This window comes from Melitaea cinxia, chromosome 5, assembly GCF_905220565.1.
Source record: "Melitaea cinxia chromosome 5, ilMelCinx1.1, whole genome shotgun sequence".
Taxonomy (NCBI): Eukaryota; Metazoa; Arthropoda; class Insecta; order Lepidoptera; family Nymphalidae; genus Melitaea; species Melitaea cinxia.
Genome location: NC_059398.1, coordinates 6,004,607 through 6,025,227, shown reverse-complemented (window position 1 = coordinate 6,025,227; position 20,621 = coordinate 6,004,607). Strand labels below are relative to the sequence as shown.

Sequence of the window (20,621 nt, the reverse complement as noted above, 5' to 3'; positions counted from 1 at the left end):
CAATTCCAACTTAGTCAAAAAAAGCTTAAAGCTAAATAAAATGTACTATATGGCAACCTCGCACAAAACTTCATGCACGAATGATGGATTGATGGGAAAAAAGCGCGGGAACTTTGAAGTGAAAAGGCGGTCTTTTTTTTTTTCAAAAATATTTTATTTATTTTATAATTCATTCACTGGAGTTTTTTATAAATAAATACTTATAAATTAATCAAGAGATGGGGAGAAGTAAGAAAAGGAAAAAGAAGGAGGAAGATAACGCTGAGGACGACTCGTTGAGCTCCGACTCCGAGTCCATAAAATCTGTTGAGCTAACAGACGCCGAAAGGTATGCCCCGTTTCGGGTAGCCGATTACGTGCGGCACTACCCTGAGAACGGGGGTAATTTTGACTATATTGTATTCCTGGAGAGTACAGAGGCTGACAAGCCAATCGGAACAAGAGACATGATGACACTCGCTAATAGCATAAAAAAATATAATAAAGGCGTGAAACAACTAAAACGCATTAATAAAAGTAAAGTTGGAGTTATCTTTGATAGACCTGCTTTTGCTAACGCGGTCTTAGGCAACAAAAAATATCTTGATGGGTACAAACTTAAAGCTTCCCTTCCGGCTGCCGCTACAGAGGTCACTGGGGTAATTTCTCATGTGCCCATAGAATTATCCAATAAAGAAATATATTCAGCTCTAACTAGCACGAAAAATATTATATCTATACGTAGATTTATGCGACGTGTAAGAGAAAATGGAGAAATAAAATTAATCCCCACAAAAACAATTTCTATAACCTTTTCCTGTCCCAATTTACCAGATAGTGTGGACCTCAACAGCTGGCGGTTCGAAGTACGGCAGTACATCCCGCCAGTAAAGCAGTGTCTAAAGTGTTTAAGATATGGTCATATTGCAAAATTCTGTAAAAATTCACAAAGATGCAGCATTTGTGGCGAAGGTCACAATTTTAAAGATTGTCAGACTCCTTATACTGCAGCCAGTTGCTGTCACTGCTCTGGCAATCACATTGCCATATCCCCTGCATGCCCTGTTAAAAAAGAAAAAATCCAGCTTAACAGAGATAAATTTCAGAAAAAAAGCTTTGTTGATGTTTTAAACAGCTCTCACTTTCCATCATTAAACAAAACTGATCAGTTCTTATCTCTTTTAAATTCCGAAATAATACTCAAATCTATTACAGAAGCTTTAGTAAAACTTATAACACTAAACAAAAATAATGAAATACCTATCTCTTCCCAAAATATTAAAAATGTCCTGCAAGATACATTAAAAAAGGTTACTAATAAATAATTTGTACTTTATGGATACTTTAAATATTGTGCAATGGAATGCTCAGAGTATTCTACACAATCAACATATTTTTAATTATTTCCTTTTGGACAAAAATATTCACATTGCGTTAATTTGTGAGACTTGGTTAAAGCCTTGTCAAAAATTTAAGATACGTCATTACAATGTAATTCGTCTTGATTCAGGAAACACCCACAATGGCGTAGCCATATTAATACATAGCTCTATTTCTTATTCTAAAATTGATACTTTTTATGATGACTCCATTCAAAATGTTGTTGTTCGTATAAAATACTCTAGCAACAAAGAACTTACTATCATAAGCTTTTACAGTCCAACTAATTGCAATCCTGCTTTTTCTAAATCTAAACTAGACAGGTTAATTAAAAGTTTACCAGAACCAATCTTCCTAGCAGGAGATTTTAATGGCCTAAACTCAGCCTGGGGCTGTTCTACTTCTAATTGTCGAGGCAAAGACATTTTAGAGTCTATCAATAACAATAATTTGGTTATACTTAATGACGGAAGTATGACCACTGTTGGTTCGCACATATGGAGACAGAATGCTCTTGACTTAACCATAGTATCACCTTCATTGGCTCTAGAGTGTGACTGGTCAGTACATGACGATCCCTTAGGCAGCTACCACTTTCCTGTAATCACAAAAATTTTACTTAATAACAATCATTACAATGCCACTCCTATTCCCAATAGTAGCTCACTACCCTGCTTCCCTAACCTGAACAACGTTGATTGGAACATTTATAATTTAAATGTCCAACTATTGCTCACTGAATTTTCTCTTGATACACAAGACCCCCTTCATAACTACACAAAATTTACAGATATTTTACACTCAGCACTGTGGAAATCATCTTCTATTTCTAAGCACTCTTTGGTTAATACAGCTTTATCTTCATGCTCTCCTTCTAACTTAAATAAAAAAAAAAAACTTCTTCCTTGGTGGAATTTCAATTGCACCAAAGCCGTATTAAATAGCAAAAACGCTTATTTGACTTTTAAATCTGATCCCACTGAGGCTAATTACATTAATTTTAAAAGACTACAAGCCACCAAAAAATATATTATCAGAAATGAGAGAAGAAACAGTTGGATAAAACTTTGTGAACAATTTAACAGATCGACTCCTATATCAGTCATTTGGACGTATATGCGAAAATTTAACAAAAGCTATTCTCCACCTTCCCATAACAACTCTGACTATTCTTGGATCTTTGATTTTCTCAAAAAATATACTCCAGATACTGTAGAGCCAGCCTTTAATCTTAATTCTTTCTGCCATATTCTTCCTAATCAAAATTTTATTATAAAATCTTTTACCATTGTCGAATTAAATTCTGCTATTTCATCCAGAAAAGACTCTACACCTGGCCTTGACTACATTTCATATAAAATGCTTAAACACCTGTCTTCTCAATCTAAACTAATTTTATTAAATATCCTGAATCTTCTTTGGGAGCATAATCTTATTCCTATGGATTGGAAGGTTGATTGTTTAGTACCTATCTTAAAACCCAACAAGGACAAGTTTAACTTTGATTCATATAGACCTATAGCATTGACTTCTTGCATGGGAAAAATATTTGAACAACTTTTAAAACAAAGATTGGAACATTTCATAGAGTCTAATCATATTTTACCTTCTAATCAGTTTGGTTTTAGAAGAGGCAGGTCTTCAAGGGAGAGCATTGCTCACTTACATCTTGATATTTATAATGCTATACAATCAAAGCAAGCTCTCGCTGGAGTTTTCTTCGATGTAGTTGGAGCCTTTAATAATGTTAACCATCATATTCTATCCACGGAATTAGCTGCGATTGGTTTACCTGTAAAAGTTATACAATGGATTTTTAATTTTTTGCACAGTAGGAAGGTATTTGTTAAGTATAATAATAGACTTATTGGTCCAAGGCTTTCTCATAAAGGTACATGTCAAGGTAGCATTTTGAGTCCATTGATTTTCACACTTTATATACATAGATTAAACTTAATTCTAGGCTCTCATATATACAATTTACAGTTTGCTGATGATTTGGTAGTCTATTGTTCTAGTAATAATATAACTACCCTAAATCTTAAGTTAAACGAAGCTTTAGTTAAATTAAATTCTTATTTTAATTATCTTGCATTGGACATTAGCTTTGAAAAGTCTAAAGTCATAATTTTTAATAAAGTAGGGTCTGAAAGAATTAAAATAAACTATAATAATATATCTCTTCTTATCACAAATGAAGTTAAATTTTTAGGTGTTATATTCATGAATAACTTATCATGGAACAAATATGTAGACCACATAGTTGATAGAGCTCTTAAGGCTCTTAATATTTTAAAGTCTCTTGCAAAAACATATTGGGGTTCTGATCCAAAAATCCTTCTTACCCTATATAAATCTCTTGTACGCAGTCATTTTGAATATGGATTTCTATGTTTTTCTGCTAATGACAAGTTGGTTAACAAATTAAATATTATTCAAAATCACAGCCTGAGACTTATCACTGGCGCCATGAAAACAACCCCAATTAATTCGTTACAGGTCGAGTGCAACATTTCCCCTTTACACCTTAGATTTAAATATTTGAAATACTGTTTTTTGCTAAAACTGTTTTCCATTAGTAATCATCCTCTAATTAAAAAGCTTAATTACTTACATAGTGAATATCCTGTAAATGCTCCATTAACTTCTAATAACCCATTTATTCTCTTCGAATATTCATTCATGTTAAATCTAAATAACCAACACAAAATACACAGTTCTAGCAATTGGATGTGTTACGAAAAGGAGTTTGACTGTCTTATTAATCAAATCGATATTATTATTGACCATAAGCTAAAAGAGCGCCAGGAAGTTTACAACCTCATAGCACAATACTCTGATAAGTTCAAACAAGTTTACACAGATGGATCAAAAAATGATATAAATGTTTCCATGGCCTATTATGTACCTCATCTGAAGTTTGGCCAAGGCGTCAGATTGAAAAAGGAGATATCAATATTTACAGCTGAAGCTCTAGCAATTACTGCTGCCCTAGAATTCATTAAAAAACAAACTAATCAATATTGGCTGATCATTACTGACAGTATGAGCGTTCTAAAGGCTTTAGATAATTATCAATTCAGTGCTAATACAAACTTCATCATTTTAGAAATAAGACATCTCCTTTATCAACTATCCAGAAGAAACTACAACATCAAATTATTGTGGACACCTTCACATATAGGAGTAAGGGGAAATGAACATGTGGACTTTCTGGCACGTTCAATTGTTGACAGTGACAGCGGCAGCCCTGTTGATGAGAATGTTGCCGTACCATACACTGATCTATTAGTTGCTATTAAATCAAAAATCCTATCTGATTGGCGTGATCTTTGGCGACAAACCTTGTTAAGAAAAGGATCTTGGTATGCTCAGATAAATCAAGATATTGGAAAAAGTCCTTGGTTTACTAAATCGCATCAACATAGAAGCAGAAAATATTATACAATACTATGCCGCTTGAGATTTGGACATTGCAGATTTAATGCACATTTGAATCGTATGCGTATCATCTCATCGCCCGTTTGCCCACATTGCACCAACAACTCTACACAGTCTTTAGATCACATATTTTTTGAATGCTCCGCTTTTAATCTGGAACGCCTCTTATTTATAGCCAACTTGTTATCAACTTCTGGACCAAAAAATGTCCCGCGCAATACACAAGATTTATTGAGTAATTTGGATAACTATACTAGTATATTTGAATTTATTTGCAATACTATCAATGATATTTGAAACAGGATCAGGACCTTCATTCATCGGATGTGAAATTTTATTTTGTTATTTCAGGCTTCGGCCTATTACAGACTTGGTTTCGACCTCGCCTATCACTTATAGACAAAGAAGAGTAGACGAAAATATGAAATTTCAGACTTGGTTTCGGCCTTACTCTACCAGTCATCGAATCAGAAGAACAATAAAGTTACTTCAGACTTGGCTCCGGCCTTTTGATATATCAGAACGAAACTTACAAATTCAGACTAGGCTGTATGGATTATAGTCCTTTGCCTTTCCCTATTGGGGATAAATTTTAAAACAACATGATGGATTGATGAATGATTTGCTGTCTCTTTCACTTGTAGAAGTTGTAGATCGTATTCGTAGTTCGTTTTTATCAATGATGAAGATAGAAGGCAGCTTTATTGTAATTTATGTCTTTTGTTTGTTTTTTTGTGTTTAGACGGAAAATATAAAAACGTAAAAATTTTTTTCACCAAAACCAACCAGACTGAATGTTTATTTCAGTCTCATGGTTGTCAAATAATTGCGACAAGTTTTAAGTTATAATCGTTTAATAGAACTCTCACACAGTAATTTCTACTTCCTGCTGGAAATGTTACTTCTGAGAAGATTTCTAATAATCACAATACAAAGTTAGCAACTACGCTCAAAATGGAATCGGGTACTGATTGGTTATGTGACATATTACAAAATGTGCAATTGGAACAGTTTTATATACCAATTAGAGATCAACTACAGGTAAATGATATATATATATATAAAAAATTTTTTTTGAAACAATTTTTTTACCATCGCTAATACAACAACTTTCGTTTATAGATTACGCGATTGGCACATTTTGACTATGTACATGCTGAAGACCTTGAAAAAATTGGCATCAGTAAGCCTGGCATTCGAAGACTCCTTGATGCTGTCAGAAAAAAGAAACTGCAGTTGTGGAATAGAAAATTTTGGAACAAATTATTTGGTTCAGGTTCCGTTACTCGAGAAAAGACTGATCTAGCACTAAAACCCCAAGTGCCAAGTGAGGCTCGTACAACTTGTATAATATTAGAAAAAGATATTGTGTAAGTATATTATTTTAATATGAAATTACATTTGATACCTGTGTTTCATTAGATCATATTTTAACTTCAAATTTCTGATCAAAAATGTTTTTATTGTTATTTTTCAAATAGGAATTCTATGATGAATTATTTATTAGTTCGTGATTATTACATCAAAAGCAATGAAAACATAAATATAATTTTATTAATAGTAATACTACACTTTGAGAAACGTAATTTTACCTTTGTTATGTTATCATATCTAAATATCAACTATTGTACTAATTAAATAATCTGAAATAAATTTAAAATGGTTAACAGGTTGCATAATGAATTAGGTAATGGATCGTTTGGTGTTGTAAAACGAGGCGAGTGGAGAATGTCAGACCAACCCAATCAAATGGTGCCGGTTGCAGTCAAAGTCTTAAAGGCTGATGCATTTTCACAGCCCGGGATTTACGATGACTTTAGGCGGGAGGTTGAGGCAATGCATAGCTTGAAGCATCCAAACTTAATTAAGCTGCATGGTGTTGTATTTCATCCATTGATGATGGTGTGCGAATTGGCCCCTATGGGTGCTTTATTAGATTATATAAGAGCGCAAGACGGCAAGGTGTCATTGAATTACATTTCAAAGTGGTCGGGTCAAGTTGCAGCTGGAATGGCGCATTTGGAGAAAAATCGATTCTTACACAGAGATTTAGCTTGCCGAAACATATTATTGTCTAATTTAGAATTGGTAATAATTTATTTACTATATTTCAACATCAAATTAAATAATTAACGCAATATACAAATAAAAAAAAAAAGATAAATAACAACATCTTGCATTACAGCATATTATGATGTGAATATGTTATAACAATTCTTTGCCCTTTGCATTATTTGAATATAATACAAAATTTTCTACTCTACTAACATAAAAAATTAAAATAAAAAATGAGGAATATACAGAATGTAATTTATTATATTTTGAAAAATTTCTTATAGGTAAAAATTGGAGATTTTGGTCTTATGTGTGCGTTACCAGATGCCGACGATTGTTATGTGATGAGTGAACGACGTAGAGTACCGTTCCCTTGGTGCGCACCTGAGTCGTTGAGATCTAGACAATTTTCTCATGCATCTGATGTTTGGATGTTTGCTGTTGCTTTGTGGGAAATGTATACTTTTGGAGAAGAACCTTGGATGGGTAATTATTTAAATATTTTTTTATACAGTTGTATAGGTATATTGTGGGTACGATTGGTACATATGTACGATCCACCTGATGGTAAGCGGTTACCGTAGCCTATAGACACCTGCAATGCCAGAAGTATTGCCGACCTTAAGCCCCCCCCCCCACCCCACTCCAAAAAATGATATATCCTGCTATGCCCTACCTCAACACTATAATTATAGTAATGCTGTCTTGTTAAATGTATTCTCTTTATGACATATTTAAATAATAATGAAATTCTTAAATTATTTTCATTTTTTTTTTTTTTTTGTTTCATATTGAAACACTATTTTACTTCCATTAAGCAATTATATTGCTGCTATTTTCTATCTATGAAACAAAAAAAAACCGTGATTTTAGACAACACAAAAATAAATAATTTCTGAAACAGTCACCATAGCCCTACCCTTACATTGTAAATGTTTTTATCCATACCTTATCATTATCAATAGAAAATAGAGCTATCTATACGTGAATATATAATCGAACATATCCGTCGCAAGGAAACGGTCATTCGACATTCATAACACACCCATACTGTGCCACACTATACATATATCATACATATATACAACATACATAATATAACAATGTGTAAGGACTAAAACGTAGCAGTTGTGAAGGTCGATGTATAACATTTTATTAAATAATATGTACTTTCGTGTTTAAAAACACACGTTTAAACATGCGATGTACTTTCTGATCAAGATAATTTAAAATCGTTTCGACCATAGGAACCAAAACCAAACCAAAAAATTCATAATTGGTAAGGGTAGAATTTTGTTATGATTATTTTTATTTCTATGCCACACATTGGATGATAGGTATATCTTATTTCAGATAATAGAGTAATTTAATATGTAATTGAAAAAGATATCGCGTGTCATAGAGTACGTAGTAAATTAATATGGTTTTTTTCTTGGTAGAAGTCGTAAGTGACTTGACCTCATACAGAATTACAGACAGACATCTATACTTCACAGTTTTAGACACTTCGAAATTAAATCTTATTAGATTGGTTGATATTTATTGTTCCTAATATTAATATATTGCTATAGACAAGTAAGAAAAAAAAAACTAACATGTACAAGGTCAACATTTCTATCACATTTACAAAAATAAATTAAATTAATTCATACTTGTACAACTAACTCGTACGATTGGGATGAAGCAAATGTCGCCGTAAGAATAAAATTATTTAAGTCAGTGGCGTAGCGAGGGGTGGGCAAGGCGGGGCTGCCCCATGCCCCGGGCGCTACTAAGAAAGCGCCAAATTGTCTGCATAACAAAAAATTGTTAGACATATTACGTGGGGCACACTAAAAGTTTCCGGAATGAATAAGAAAAAAACTACTATTTAAAGTCAAAAATGAATTTATTGTTTCTCAAAATTTGCGTTACAGCACTTTTTCATACAATTAAACCAATTTTGAAAACATTTGTGCCACTCTTCCGTGGTGACCTCATAAACGTGTTTTTCATACTCTTCGACGGCCTCTTCTGGTGATGAAAATCGTTGACCGCGTAATTGGTTCTTAATTTTTGAGAACAGAAAAAAGTCACAAGGTGCCAAGTCGGAACTGTATGCAGGATGGCTCATAAGTTCTACGTTTTTCACCTTCAAAAATTCGTTTGTCTGTCTGGCCGTGTGGGAGCTAGCATTGTCGTGGTGCAAGAAGATACGGCGTTTACGGTTATTTTTACGCACTTTGTCAATAACTTCCGGCAAACAAAACATCATGTACCTATTCTATAATGATATGTCACTATTCACGGTACGACAATTCTCTAAAGCAACAGTAGCCACGTTTCCAGTTTTATTAAAAAAAGAAGAAACCATCCTCTTAAATTCACTTTTCACGCGAGCCGCTTTGGTTGGTTTCGGCTCACCTTAAAAGACCCAAACGCTCGATTGCTGCTTTGTTTTGGGATCGTAGCAATAAATATATGTTTCGTCACCTGTTACTATGTCCCACACCAAATTTGACGCCCAAAACAACGCACGCCCAAAGCAACGCACAAAACAAACTACGTTCTACAGCCAGAGTTCCATTTTCAAATGTTGTAATTACTTTTTAAATATGGTTTATGTAACTATCCAGTTCCGGAACTTTTAGTGCACCCTATGTATATGGTTTTCGAATCGGGGCTAAAAAGCTATTGTGCCCCAGGCGCGCGTCAAGCTCGCTACGGTACCGGTAACAGTCACTCTTTAAATGTTTCTTTATTTGTTATAATATAACTAATAGTGGTTGTATAATGTGAAAATGTTAAACAGAAAGATCATAGTGGATCGTACTAGATTTAATAAATAACTAGTTGTGCTTGCGACTTTTTCTGCGTTTTGGGTATTTACATGTTAAGTGTGATTCTTTAAATTGGCATAACTTTTTTATTTATGTACCGATTGATATGAAACAAACCCTAAATATTAAGTGAAGCTTATCACAATATATTAGCTAAAATCACATCTAAATTAGATAAGCCGTTTCTAAGAATAGCTTGCACAAACGCACAGACAAACAGACAAAATTTCTAACAATCATTGTTTTTGGTGTTATTGACGACGATAAAGGTTCCAATAATTTTTTTTCCCACATATATTTCATAGACAGCGATCCGTTACATTTTTATTATGTGAATTGATATTCAGTTCAAGCTATTCCATTTAGCAATTTTATGACAAACAATCATTTACGCCTAATTCAACTAACACAGATTCGCAAATCCTTTAGGTCTTCAGCACTAGCTTTACACTTACAGTTATTTTTGACGTGGGTTCGATCCCCGATCTAAACAAATATTTATAAAGGTCATATAGGTGTTTGTCGTGGTTTTGGCGTTTGTACTAGTTTGTGTGTTAAGTGTATTTCCGAAACCCCTACACATGAGAAAATACTTGGGGCCTTTGAAAGAGAAAGAGTTTTTGAAGTAAAACTTCTTTACGCACACTTGACTTGGGGAGTAAGCTGGTGAATGCATTACGAAAAGTGTGATCGGGCGAGGCGAAAGCAAGTTGAGGAGGAGATATAAGTTAGTGAAGATAGAAAGAGAGAGAGTTACGTTTCGTATATTACTGTAGGGGCTTTTCACTGAGGTAGGGCACAGCAGGAATTTCCTGCTCAAAATATGGAGCAGCCCGACTGGGGAAGTACCTCGACCTTACAGATCATCACAGCTAAATAATACTGTTTTCAAGCAGTATTGTGTTCCTGTTGGTGAGTAAGGTGACCAGAGCTCCTGGGGGGATTGGGGATTGGGTCGGCAACGCGCTTGCGATGCTTCTGGTGTTGAAGGTGTCTATAAGCTACGGTAATCGCTTACCATCAGGTGAGCCGTACGCTTGTTTGCCGACCTAGTGACATAAAAAAAAAAAACAAGTTTTACTTCAGTCGTGTGGTCTAAAGCACTCTTTTTTTTTTTCAAATATTTTCTAGGGTTAAACGGCTCAGAAATCCTTCGTCTGATAATGCGGGAAGGGCAACGGTTATCAGCGCCCAACGCTTGCCCACCGGATGTTTACATGCTAATGATGCAATGTTGGGATCTCAATCCCAAAGAAAGACCTACATTTGCTGGTATACAGAGGTACATGGAGACGAACAAGTTTGAAACCTCAATAGCTAGTCTTAGGTAAGTGTTTGTCATTATCGACTATTTTCTTTATTGACTTCACACACGTAGCGGCACCATTAAACGGTCACCTACCTTTTTTCAGTTTCTTTAAAATTACATGTCTTAGTCATCTGTCTGCCATTGAAACTCCTGACTCTTCGTCAACTTTTACCTTCACACAATTGTCTGAATGTGATGTTAAGAAGAGCATTTTAGCTGTTAGTTCTAATGCAGTGGGCTTCGATAACATCAGCCGTAATATGGTCATTCCTATAATAGACTCAGTCCTTCCTGTCATAACCCATATTTTCAACGAATCCCTAAGTTCCAATACATTCCCTACTAGCTGGAAAGACGCTCAAATCATTCCCCTACCTAAAAAACCTAATTCCTCTACGTTTTCCGATCTTCGCCCGATAGCCATTCTCCCTTTCCTGTCCAAAGTTTTAGAGCGTCTTGTCCATCAACAGCTAACTTTATTTCTTTCTTCCAATGATCTCCTAAATCCTTATCAGTCCGGTTTCCGTAAAGGTCATAGTACGGCAACGGCCCTTGTGAAAATCACTGACGACATTAGGCGGGCAATGGACGGTCAGAATCTCACCGTGTTGACCTTGCTGGACTTTAGCAATGCGTTTAACGCGGTGGATTTTGATTTACTGCTGGCTGTTTTGTGCTCACTTAACATATCTCCATCAGCAATTGATTGGTTTCATAGTTACTTGTTTGGTCGTCGGCAGCGCGTTCGTGTCCAGGATTCATATTCAGACTGGTCCAACGTTAATGCTGGCGTTCCGCAAGGTGGCGTGTTGTCTCCGCTCTTATTTTCGATCTTCATAAATTCAATAACTCTCCGCATATCTTCTCTCTACCACTTGTATGCCGATGATCTTCAAATTTATTCTCACGCTAAGTTGACAGATTTACCTACATCAATAAGCAATTTAAATAATGACTTGAAGAACATATATAGATGGAGTAACTCCTACGGATTAAACATAAATCCCTCAAAATGTCAAGTCATTATTATCGGTAGTCCTAAATTTGTGTGTCGAATAGATTGGTCACTTATACCACCAGTCGTTTATAACAACGCCGTAATCAGTTACAGCGACACAGTCAAAAACCTCGGAATTATCTTCGATAGACATCTTTCTTGGGCACCTCAGCTGAGTGAGATGAGCCGTAAACTATTTGCAGCTATCGGATCACTACGACGACTGCAATATTTCCTCCCTTTGCCTACCAAAATTACATTAGCACAGTCACTCCTTCTACCAATTCTTGACTATGCTGACACTTGCTATCCTGATCTTAAAGAGGAGCAATTAAATAAGCTTGAGCGCCTTCAAAATCTTTGCATACGGTTCATATTTGGTCTTCGCAAATATGACCACGTTTCCGAATTTCGCAGTTGTCTCAAGTGGCTTCCGATTCGCTTTCGCAGGAATACTCACATACTCTCGCTACTATATTGTATACTTTTTCATTCTGATACACCTCTGTACCTTAAGGAGCGTTTCAAGTATCTTTGTAATACACACGAACGCACCCTTAGATCTGAGTCTACTTTGATGCTCGAAACCCCAGCTCACACTACTTCTTTTTACTCCAATTCCTTTTCAGTTAAAGCTGTTCAACTTTGGAACGCTCTACCTCTTCCTATAAAACAAGCCCAATCCCTGTCTTGCTTTAAAAAATACCTCAAGGCGCACTATTTGTCACTTAGTACGTCATAATTGTTTTTATCTCTGCATAACATATTGTAGGAGTATCGCTTCACTTGTATTTTGTATTCTATGCTATTATTCATATTATATGTATTTCGTTTATATGTAGGTATAGTATTTTATATATATATATATATATATATATATATGTTTGTATGTATGTATCTATGTATGTATGTATGTATTGTGCTGTATATGTATGTGTATTTGTACTCGATAGTTGATATTGTTCTAGGTGACACTAATTGTCACTTCTCTGTATACACTTCCCTACCGCTTTTTCACTACGCTGTGTCCTATATGCCCAAAGGTTGTCTGGAAGAGATCGCTACTCTAGCGATAAGACCGCCTTTGTACACTGTTTTATTTTTATTTGTAATATGTTATTGTGTTGATTGTTGTTGTGTACAATAAAAAGTATCTATCTATCTACATGAGAATTTCATTTATTTTGTTATAATATAACATTGAATTAACCGTTCACTTCAGCCTATCGCAGTCCACTGTTGGACATAGGCCCTACAAGTCCTCGCCAAAAATGGCGTGAACTCATGTGTGTTGCCCATAGTCACCACGCTGGGCAGGCGGGTTGGTGACCGCAGGGCTGGCTTTATCGCGCCGAAGACGTTGCTGCTCGTCTTCGGCCTGTGTATTTCAAAGTCAGTAGTTGGATGGTTATCTTGCCATCGGTCGGCTTTAAAAGTTCCAATGTGGTAGTGGAACTGTGTTATCCTTTAGTCGCCTCTTAAGACCCCCACAGAAAGACGTCTTAAAGGGGGTTGGCTATATTCTTTATTGTGTATTTAATAATAATAAAAAAACTTTCAGTTATAGAAAACAAGGCCAAATGACAATAGAAGCAGGGGACGCAATAGTGCTCATAGATAAACGACCGGAACTTCACTGGTGGAAGGGACAGAACCAAAGAACTCTCGAAGTTGGACTATTTCCCAGGTGAGAGAAATGTGTGTCTTATTGAAAACTATATATATAACAGTATAAAATTAAACTGCTTTTAAACTTGGGGTAGATTTTAATGAAATATTTAATAAATTCATTCTCTATGTACATAATATAGTTGTTTTCTAAGCGTGGAAAGGTAACTACTATGTTTAAAATAAACATATTTAATATTTGTAAAGATTCCTATCTTATTTTTTTTTTTAATTTATTAGCTTATTTTATGTATGTAGAGATGCATATTTATATCGCTGTTATATAATAATATTTCATTTTATCTCTTACCCATTATTTTGTACTTAGTATATCTAAAAATATAAGAAACTTATTCTTTTTCTAGTACATTGGTGACAGCAGTTAAGAAAAAAAACATTCAAGCCGCAAAGAAGCCCCAAACAGTTTCACCAGTTCGAAAGGGTGAGCATTAATAATAAAATTGTGTGTTTACATATTCATTAAAAGTTTTTCTCGTCCAAAGTAATTATACTTTTAATAAAATATAAATTGTCAAAGTACTAATGAAAATTCAATCTTCTATTATAAATGCTTCGGATTACGCGTTGACACAGTGGTTACAGTAACTGTCTAATGTGCGTATAGGACCTAACTGAAGTAGAGCACAACAGGAGCAGCCCAACCTGGGGTAGTTCCTCGACCTTACAGAAGATCACAGCTAAATAATACTGTTTTCAAGAAATATTGTGTTCCTGTTGGTGAGAAAGGTGACCAGAGCTCCTGGGGGGATTGGGGATTGGGTCGGCAACTCGCTTGCGATGCTTCTGGTGTTGCTGACGTCTATAAGCTACGGTAATCGCTTACCATCAGGTGAGCCGTACGCTTGTTTGCCGACATAGTGATATAAAAAAAAGGACATAAAAAGATTTACCGTTGTTTAGACATTTCTGAATGTGTGTGTTTGTGTTAAATGGGAGGCGTTTATTTATTTAGTACCAGCTAACCCGGTGAACATCATACCGCACTATTATTTTCAATGATATATCTTTGTTTTTTTTTTTTTTTTTTTTAATTTATTTTATACAAACTATTTTCTGACCATAACGAACGCAAAAAACAATTTTGCAATACAGAGCTGTCGTTCGAAAGTTATGCTCGTAAATAATTTTCAGTGTTATGTTTTTATTTTCAAAGATTATTATTATTCTAAACATTGAATCGAGATTCTCTCTAACGGATAATTCAATATATTCACCAGTACGATTATATTGAATATTACGACATAAAAGTCCGTAGCATTGAAAATTGCTAATCTATGACTAAGTGGGTTTTATCACGCGTGTGACGGATACGTATTATGATGTACGTAGTAAAATATTTTACATGTACGTTAATTGTTTCTTATCTCTGTATGACAATGTTATATTTTTGATCCGTGCAAATATCAATAAAAATTTGAGCATTTAATTTTAACATTGACCGAAGATAAATGACAAATATATCTATCTATCTATATAAATAAAAATGAATGTTGCTAAGCGCATAACTCGAGAATGGCTCGACCTATTCGGCTAATTTATTTTTTTGTATGTTCCTTAAGGCCCACTGAAGGTTCTAAAACTTAAAAAAATAAAATAAAAAAGTCTATATAAATGAAAATCTATCGGGCAGCTAGTATTAAAATAAAAATTTAAGAAATTCCCTACGCAGAAATTTTATTTTATGCCGAAAATGCGCTACATTATTTTAGAAAAGAGCTGATACTCTTCAAATTGGTGGATTAATTTTTAGCAAATGTGGTTACGAACTGCTTCGAAATCGGTCTATCCGCTTGAGAGCCGGCTACGACGTCACCTACAGAGACATTGGCGTCAAATTATAACACCACGCATATTTATTAACCCGCGTCATATAGATATTTGTCAGATCTAGATAGCATCTCTTAAGCACTGGCCCGTTGGTGCATTTGGCGATGGCCCTGTAATAGGTGCCAGTCATCTGTTGCTCAAAATACAGACATTAAATATCTTAAGAATAAGCGTCCATGTATTTTTGTTGAACATATAATAAACAAAATCAGATTTTCCTGTATATACCAAAATCTTTTTTATTTGCTTTTTTATTAGGTACTAAAAAAATTGCATATAATAAATTAATATTTATATATATCTTAATAAACATTTTTCAGCTCAACCAAATATCGTACAAGACGATACAGAAGTTGTACTAAGGAAGCGTCGTACTATCGAATCGACGCAACCGTCCAGTACTCGAGCCGGCAACAACGCCAGCAAACAATTCAACTACAACAAGTTGATCAACGATAGAACTATGTTACAATCGGATAAACTATCAAGAACAACTAGGGATAACTATTCGAAGAGTTTGAATCAAGGTTAATCGCAATCAGCCTCTTTCTCCATTTAGTAGAAGGATTGGAGCTTCATCCACCACGCAGCTCCACTGCGGGTTGGCGAATATGTTCCCCACTTAGAGTAACGATCATTATCAGGTATTCATGATAACAATCGGGACCTACGGCTTAACGTGCCCTCCATTGTGTATTTGTATAAATATCCCGAGCGGGAATCGAACTCGGAAACTGTTGGTGTTTTGGGCGACAACTCGAACCACTACACCAGAGCGGTTAAGTTAAGGTAATTCAGTTAAAATGTATTTTTATTTTCTTTAACGTAATTCTAAATGTGTAAATAGGCACAGAAAAGGCTTACTAGTCTAATAAAAAGATTAATACCACATCAAATGGTAAATAAATGAATTAAATTTATCAAAATAATTTAAAAAAACCCAACGAGGTCATTCGTTCAGTCTCCTTTTATTTCTTTCATACCGAGGCATTATATGAAAATCGATTCTTAAGGAATACCAACGAACGAACTTAAGGAGTAATTTCAATAAACTTCAAAAATAAATAAATAATAATTTAGATGTGAAGTTAGTCGACTAAATAAACTGTATTTACCAGATTTAAGCTATTATACAAGTCAGTTTTAGTTATAATATTACTTTACAGTGAGAGAAGACTTACTCATCGACTTGGATTTGCCTCCATCGATTAATAAAACACCAACGAAAAAGCAGACAAATTCCAATAATATATCAATATTAGATGAACCAATCGATGTGCCGGAAATTGGTAAGTTATTATATATTACAATTCAGACAATTTTCAAGACCACTATTACACTTACATAGAAAAGGAGACTCGTTTGCAATCTGTGTATTTCCACAAATTTTTTCCAGTATTAATATTGCAATAATTGTTTTACAATATACAATATTATATAAGAACTTTATTTATTGAAGGTCCCGAATTGGATTGGGGACAACAAAGCATAGAGAGTCTGCCGACATATTGCACAGAATCACAACCAGTGACGTCACAACCGAATCTCTACGGTGCCAAATCTTTAGACGGCCTCAATTTGACGACTACTCAAGCCTACACGCCTCACCCGGACCCCTTCGACACCTCATTAACATATTGGCCGACGGCTAAAACTGAATCTCATAGACCAAACTATGACATACAAATCGACGATTCTCATAATAGATATAGTCAATCTCAAACATACTCGAATTACGCCTCAACAAGCACAGAAGCAAATACATACAACAACGTGGCTCCTTCTACGAGTAATACGAGCCAATCTTCTACCTACAGTACTTTAACTAGTACATATTCGACTATAAATGCTCTCAGAAATACAGAATCACAAATGGCATCTATAAATGATAACGTTAATTCGTTAGCTGAAATGTCGTTAGACGATAAAATCTCTGAATCGTTGAATCTCAGGTCGAAGAATACAAATGAAAATATATATGCGAATAGCAATGCGTATGGGGAGGTTGCATCGACTTCGAACTACGGAAATACGAATAACGACAGGTACAACGATATACCGATGTACAGTAACTTTGAGATAACTCCGAATCAACAGCAGTTTATTTTGGAAACAAAGGATTATTACACGAAATTTTCAACACCCTCTGGAAGTCAAACGAATAATGACTACGCAAAGAACATTTATGTGCCGAAGTACGAAGAGGAGGCAGAGAAATTAAAGAATTTTAGTGATTCTCTCGAAAATTCTAAGAATTACAGCGCTTTGAAATATCAGAATGTTGATTATGGACAGTATGGTTATGCTGGGTATGGTGCGTCTACTTCTAGAAATGTTTTGTATGACGAGGTTAATGATACAGCTAGTAATGTTTATAGTGAGATTGGTGAAGGATCGGATGTTTATAATAGTGTGAATTATACAAACACGTGTTTGTATGATGAAGTGTATGAGCCCGTTTCTAGGCCTCATCGTCCAGCGCCCCCTTGCCCTTATAAACCTAAGTAAAATTTTTAGTTTGTGTGATAAGCTTATAGGATATAATCTATTTTTTCTTTTTAATTTTTGTACAAATATTAAACTTATATTTTGTTATTCAAAATTAAGCTTAGACTAAAAATGAAAACGTGTACATTATGAGAATTGTAATTGTTTTAAATTATTTTCATTCATACACCGATTCAAACAAGGTTACTTTGATTTTAAAAATGGTAAAAGGTAAGGAAAACGACTGAAATTATAGGAAAATTGAAATTATTAATAATTTTGTGAAATTATTAGTTGTAATATTGTTTCTAACGTTTAGATAATACTAATCTAAAATTTATTTTGTTAAGAAAATATAGAAAATAAAGAAGTACCGCTTACAAATTTACACTAGTATTACCTAAAAAATGTTTTAAAAGTTGTAAAAAAAGTTATACTTCTAGTATTGTGTAAATGATTTAATAAATGATATAAAAAAGAAAGTATGACGAAAAGTAATAACAACAGTTGTAAAAGCTTATTTATTTGCTTGCTTTTACCTAACAACTATGTAAGTAATTAGGTATATGTCATTGTAAACGAATATTACAGCGGCGACTGTATCATGAGTAACATTTCAGTTTTTGGGTCTTTTATTGGCCTCTATAGAATCTGTTTTTATTTACGAATGTTTAATGAACTAAGTCATAGATCCTAAAATTGTGTCATTTTCGAAAAGAGTAATATGAAATGTGTTCTTGTGTACTGTTGCGAGGTTCCGATTCTCGCTAAGACCAGTTAATTTATTTTCATAAATATTTGTTTCTGATTTAGATATTTGTTCTTGCAATCTCCGTACTATTGTTCTGCGAACATGTAAGTTCCGGTTATTATCATAAGCACTTGTTGACCGTAAACTCAGTCCATTTATTTATAATACATACTTGTATATTAAAAGAAAAGTCGTAAAAACTAATACTTTTAAACTTTTAACTTCAACTAAATTTTATATTAAGTCGTAGAGTTTTGCAGCACAGAAAAAACGCGTATTAATTATAATAAAGATGAGACCACTTTTCTTACTAAATACACATTCAAAACAATAACTAATTGATTGATTGATTGATTGGTTTAATGGCTTTCAGTTGTGCCAAAGTAGCACGGTTGATTCCGCCAATGTCACGTAGAGACAATAACTAATATCTCATTTATAAGTAGAGACATAAGTTCATTTACATTGAACTATATCATAGAACATTGAGATGTTGCCACACTATCACATCACCATGGTGCCTCACCACAAAGTACCTGTTAGTTTAAACATAGAATTAGAGACGAAACATTCACACAGCCCAGTTATGAAGCCTATTTGACAATGACAATCTATGCGTACTCGATAATTTATAATATTCTTTTATTAAGAAATATTAAAAACTGCCCGACTACGAATTGTAATAGGTGCATTACATCGACTTTTTTTAACAAAATCGTAAAGGAAATAAAAATAGTGTCAAATTTTTTTATGTTAACTTTAATTTAAACCGCAATTGTATAAAAAATATTTACAAATCTAAACGTGCAACACATTTAGATAAATACAGATGTCTAATAGGAATTCTGTTTAAATTTATACTTTTTCAAAGTTAGTCTGAAATATTGTTCGGCTTCAGCAAACGTTTATGGGCTCTACTATCAAGCAATAGAAAGTAGGGGATTAAATTTTTTTATTGCACTCCTGTATCTTGAACAATCTTCAAATCTTTCAGTTTATTTTACTAACCTGAAACCTTTCTGAACTGTTGAAAATTTCATCAATTACTATTGTTTGTATTTTATTTATTTACATTTTCGTAGTTGGGGATAGACTAATGTTAATACAACTAAAAGTTTTACATATTTAAGATCTTGTATATTATGTAACAACAAATATATAGACTACTTTATATGTTTTACGAGATATAAAGATTTTTGAAATTATATAATAGTTGTAAATATCTTAATCTCGAAAACATGGTAAATATACCTTTGTAAATATCGTGCTATATTTTTATTTAGCGACTATTATGTAATACGTACAAGTTTGTATGTACATGTGTATTGAAAGTAAAAACAAAGGTTTATTCTCAATATAGAAAAATTAGATGGTAAGTAATGTTCATATATTTTTTCTATTATACCTAAAGTATATACAATTCTAGCTTAAAATGTTATGTGAACTCTCACCGCATATCATGTTTCTAAGCGGTCAACCATAATAAGGCGATTAACGAGCTAAGTCTTTCCTTATATTCTTATATCACAAGTATTCATTACAGCTAACTTAAAAAAATTAAAATTTACCAAAAGCTTATTAGATTTTATTTGATTTAATCAAAATGACAAAGTTAAATTTGATTTATTAATACTAATAACGTTATTTTAACTAACGAAATAATTAAAATATAAAAATTGTCAAACTCAAATAAGTCTATTTTATATTTCATTGTGGATTGTATAACAATTAAATTATGTATAAATATTAAGCTGACCTGTTTTGAAAGATTTAAAGCTAAATCTCAATACTCTCATACTTTTAGAGTTCTTGTACTTGATAAATGTCATGTATAGAAATATTTTGTAAGAACGTAAATAAAAATATTGTCTAGTGATATTAACTTTT

The 20,621-nt window shown here is 33.8% G+C and overlaps 1 protein-coding gene across 1 annotated transcript; it reads left to right on the top strand.

Annotated features, from left to right (window-relative positions):
• Positions 1-5,679: 5,679 nt before the first annotated feature.
• LOC123653467 (epidermal growth factor receptor) lies at positions 5,680-18,940 on the top strand. Its single transcript, XM_045589461.1, has 10 exons — positions 5,680-5,841; positions 5,923-6,170; positions 6,471-6,888; positions 7,140-7,341; positions 10,806-11,001; positions 13,542-13,667; positions 14,014-14,090; positions 15,817-16,023; positions 16,663-16,785; positions 16,956-18,940. The coding sequence occupies exons 1-10, from the start codon at positions 5,755-5,757 to the stop codon at positions 18,002-18,004; spliced, it is 2,733 nt and encodes a 910-aa protein (XP_045445417.1). The 5' UTR covers positions 5,680-5,754; the 3' UTR covers positions 18,005-18,940.
• Positions 18,941-20,621: the final 1,681 nt, after the last annotated feature.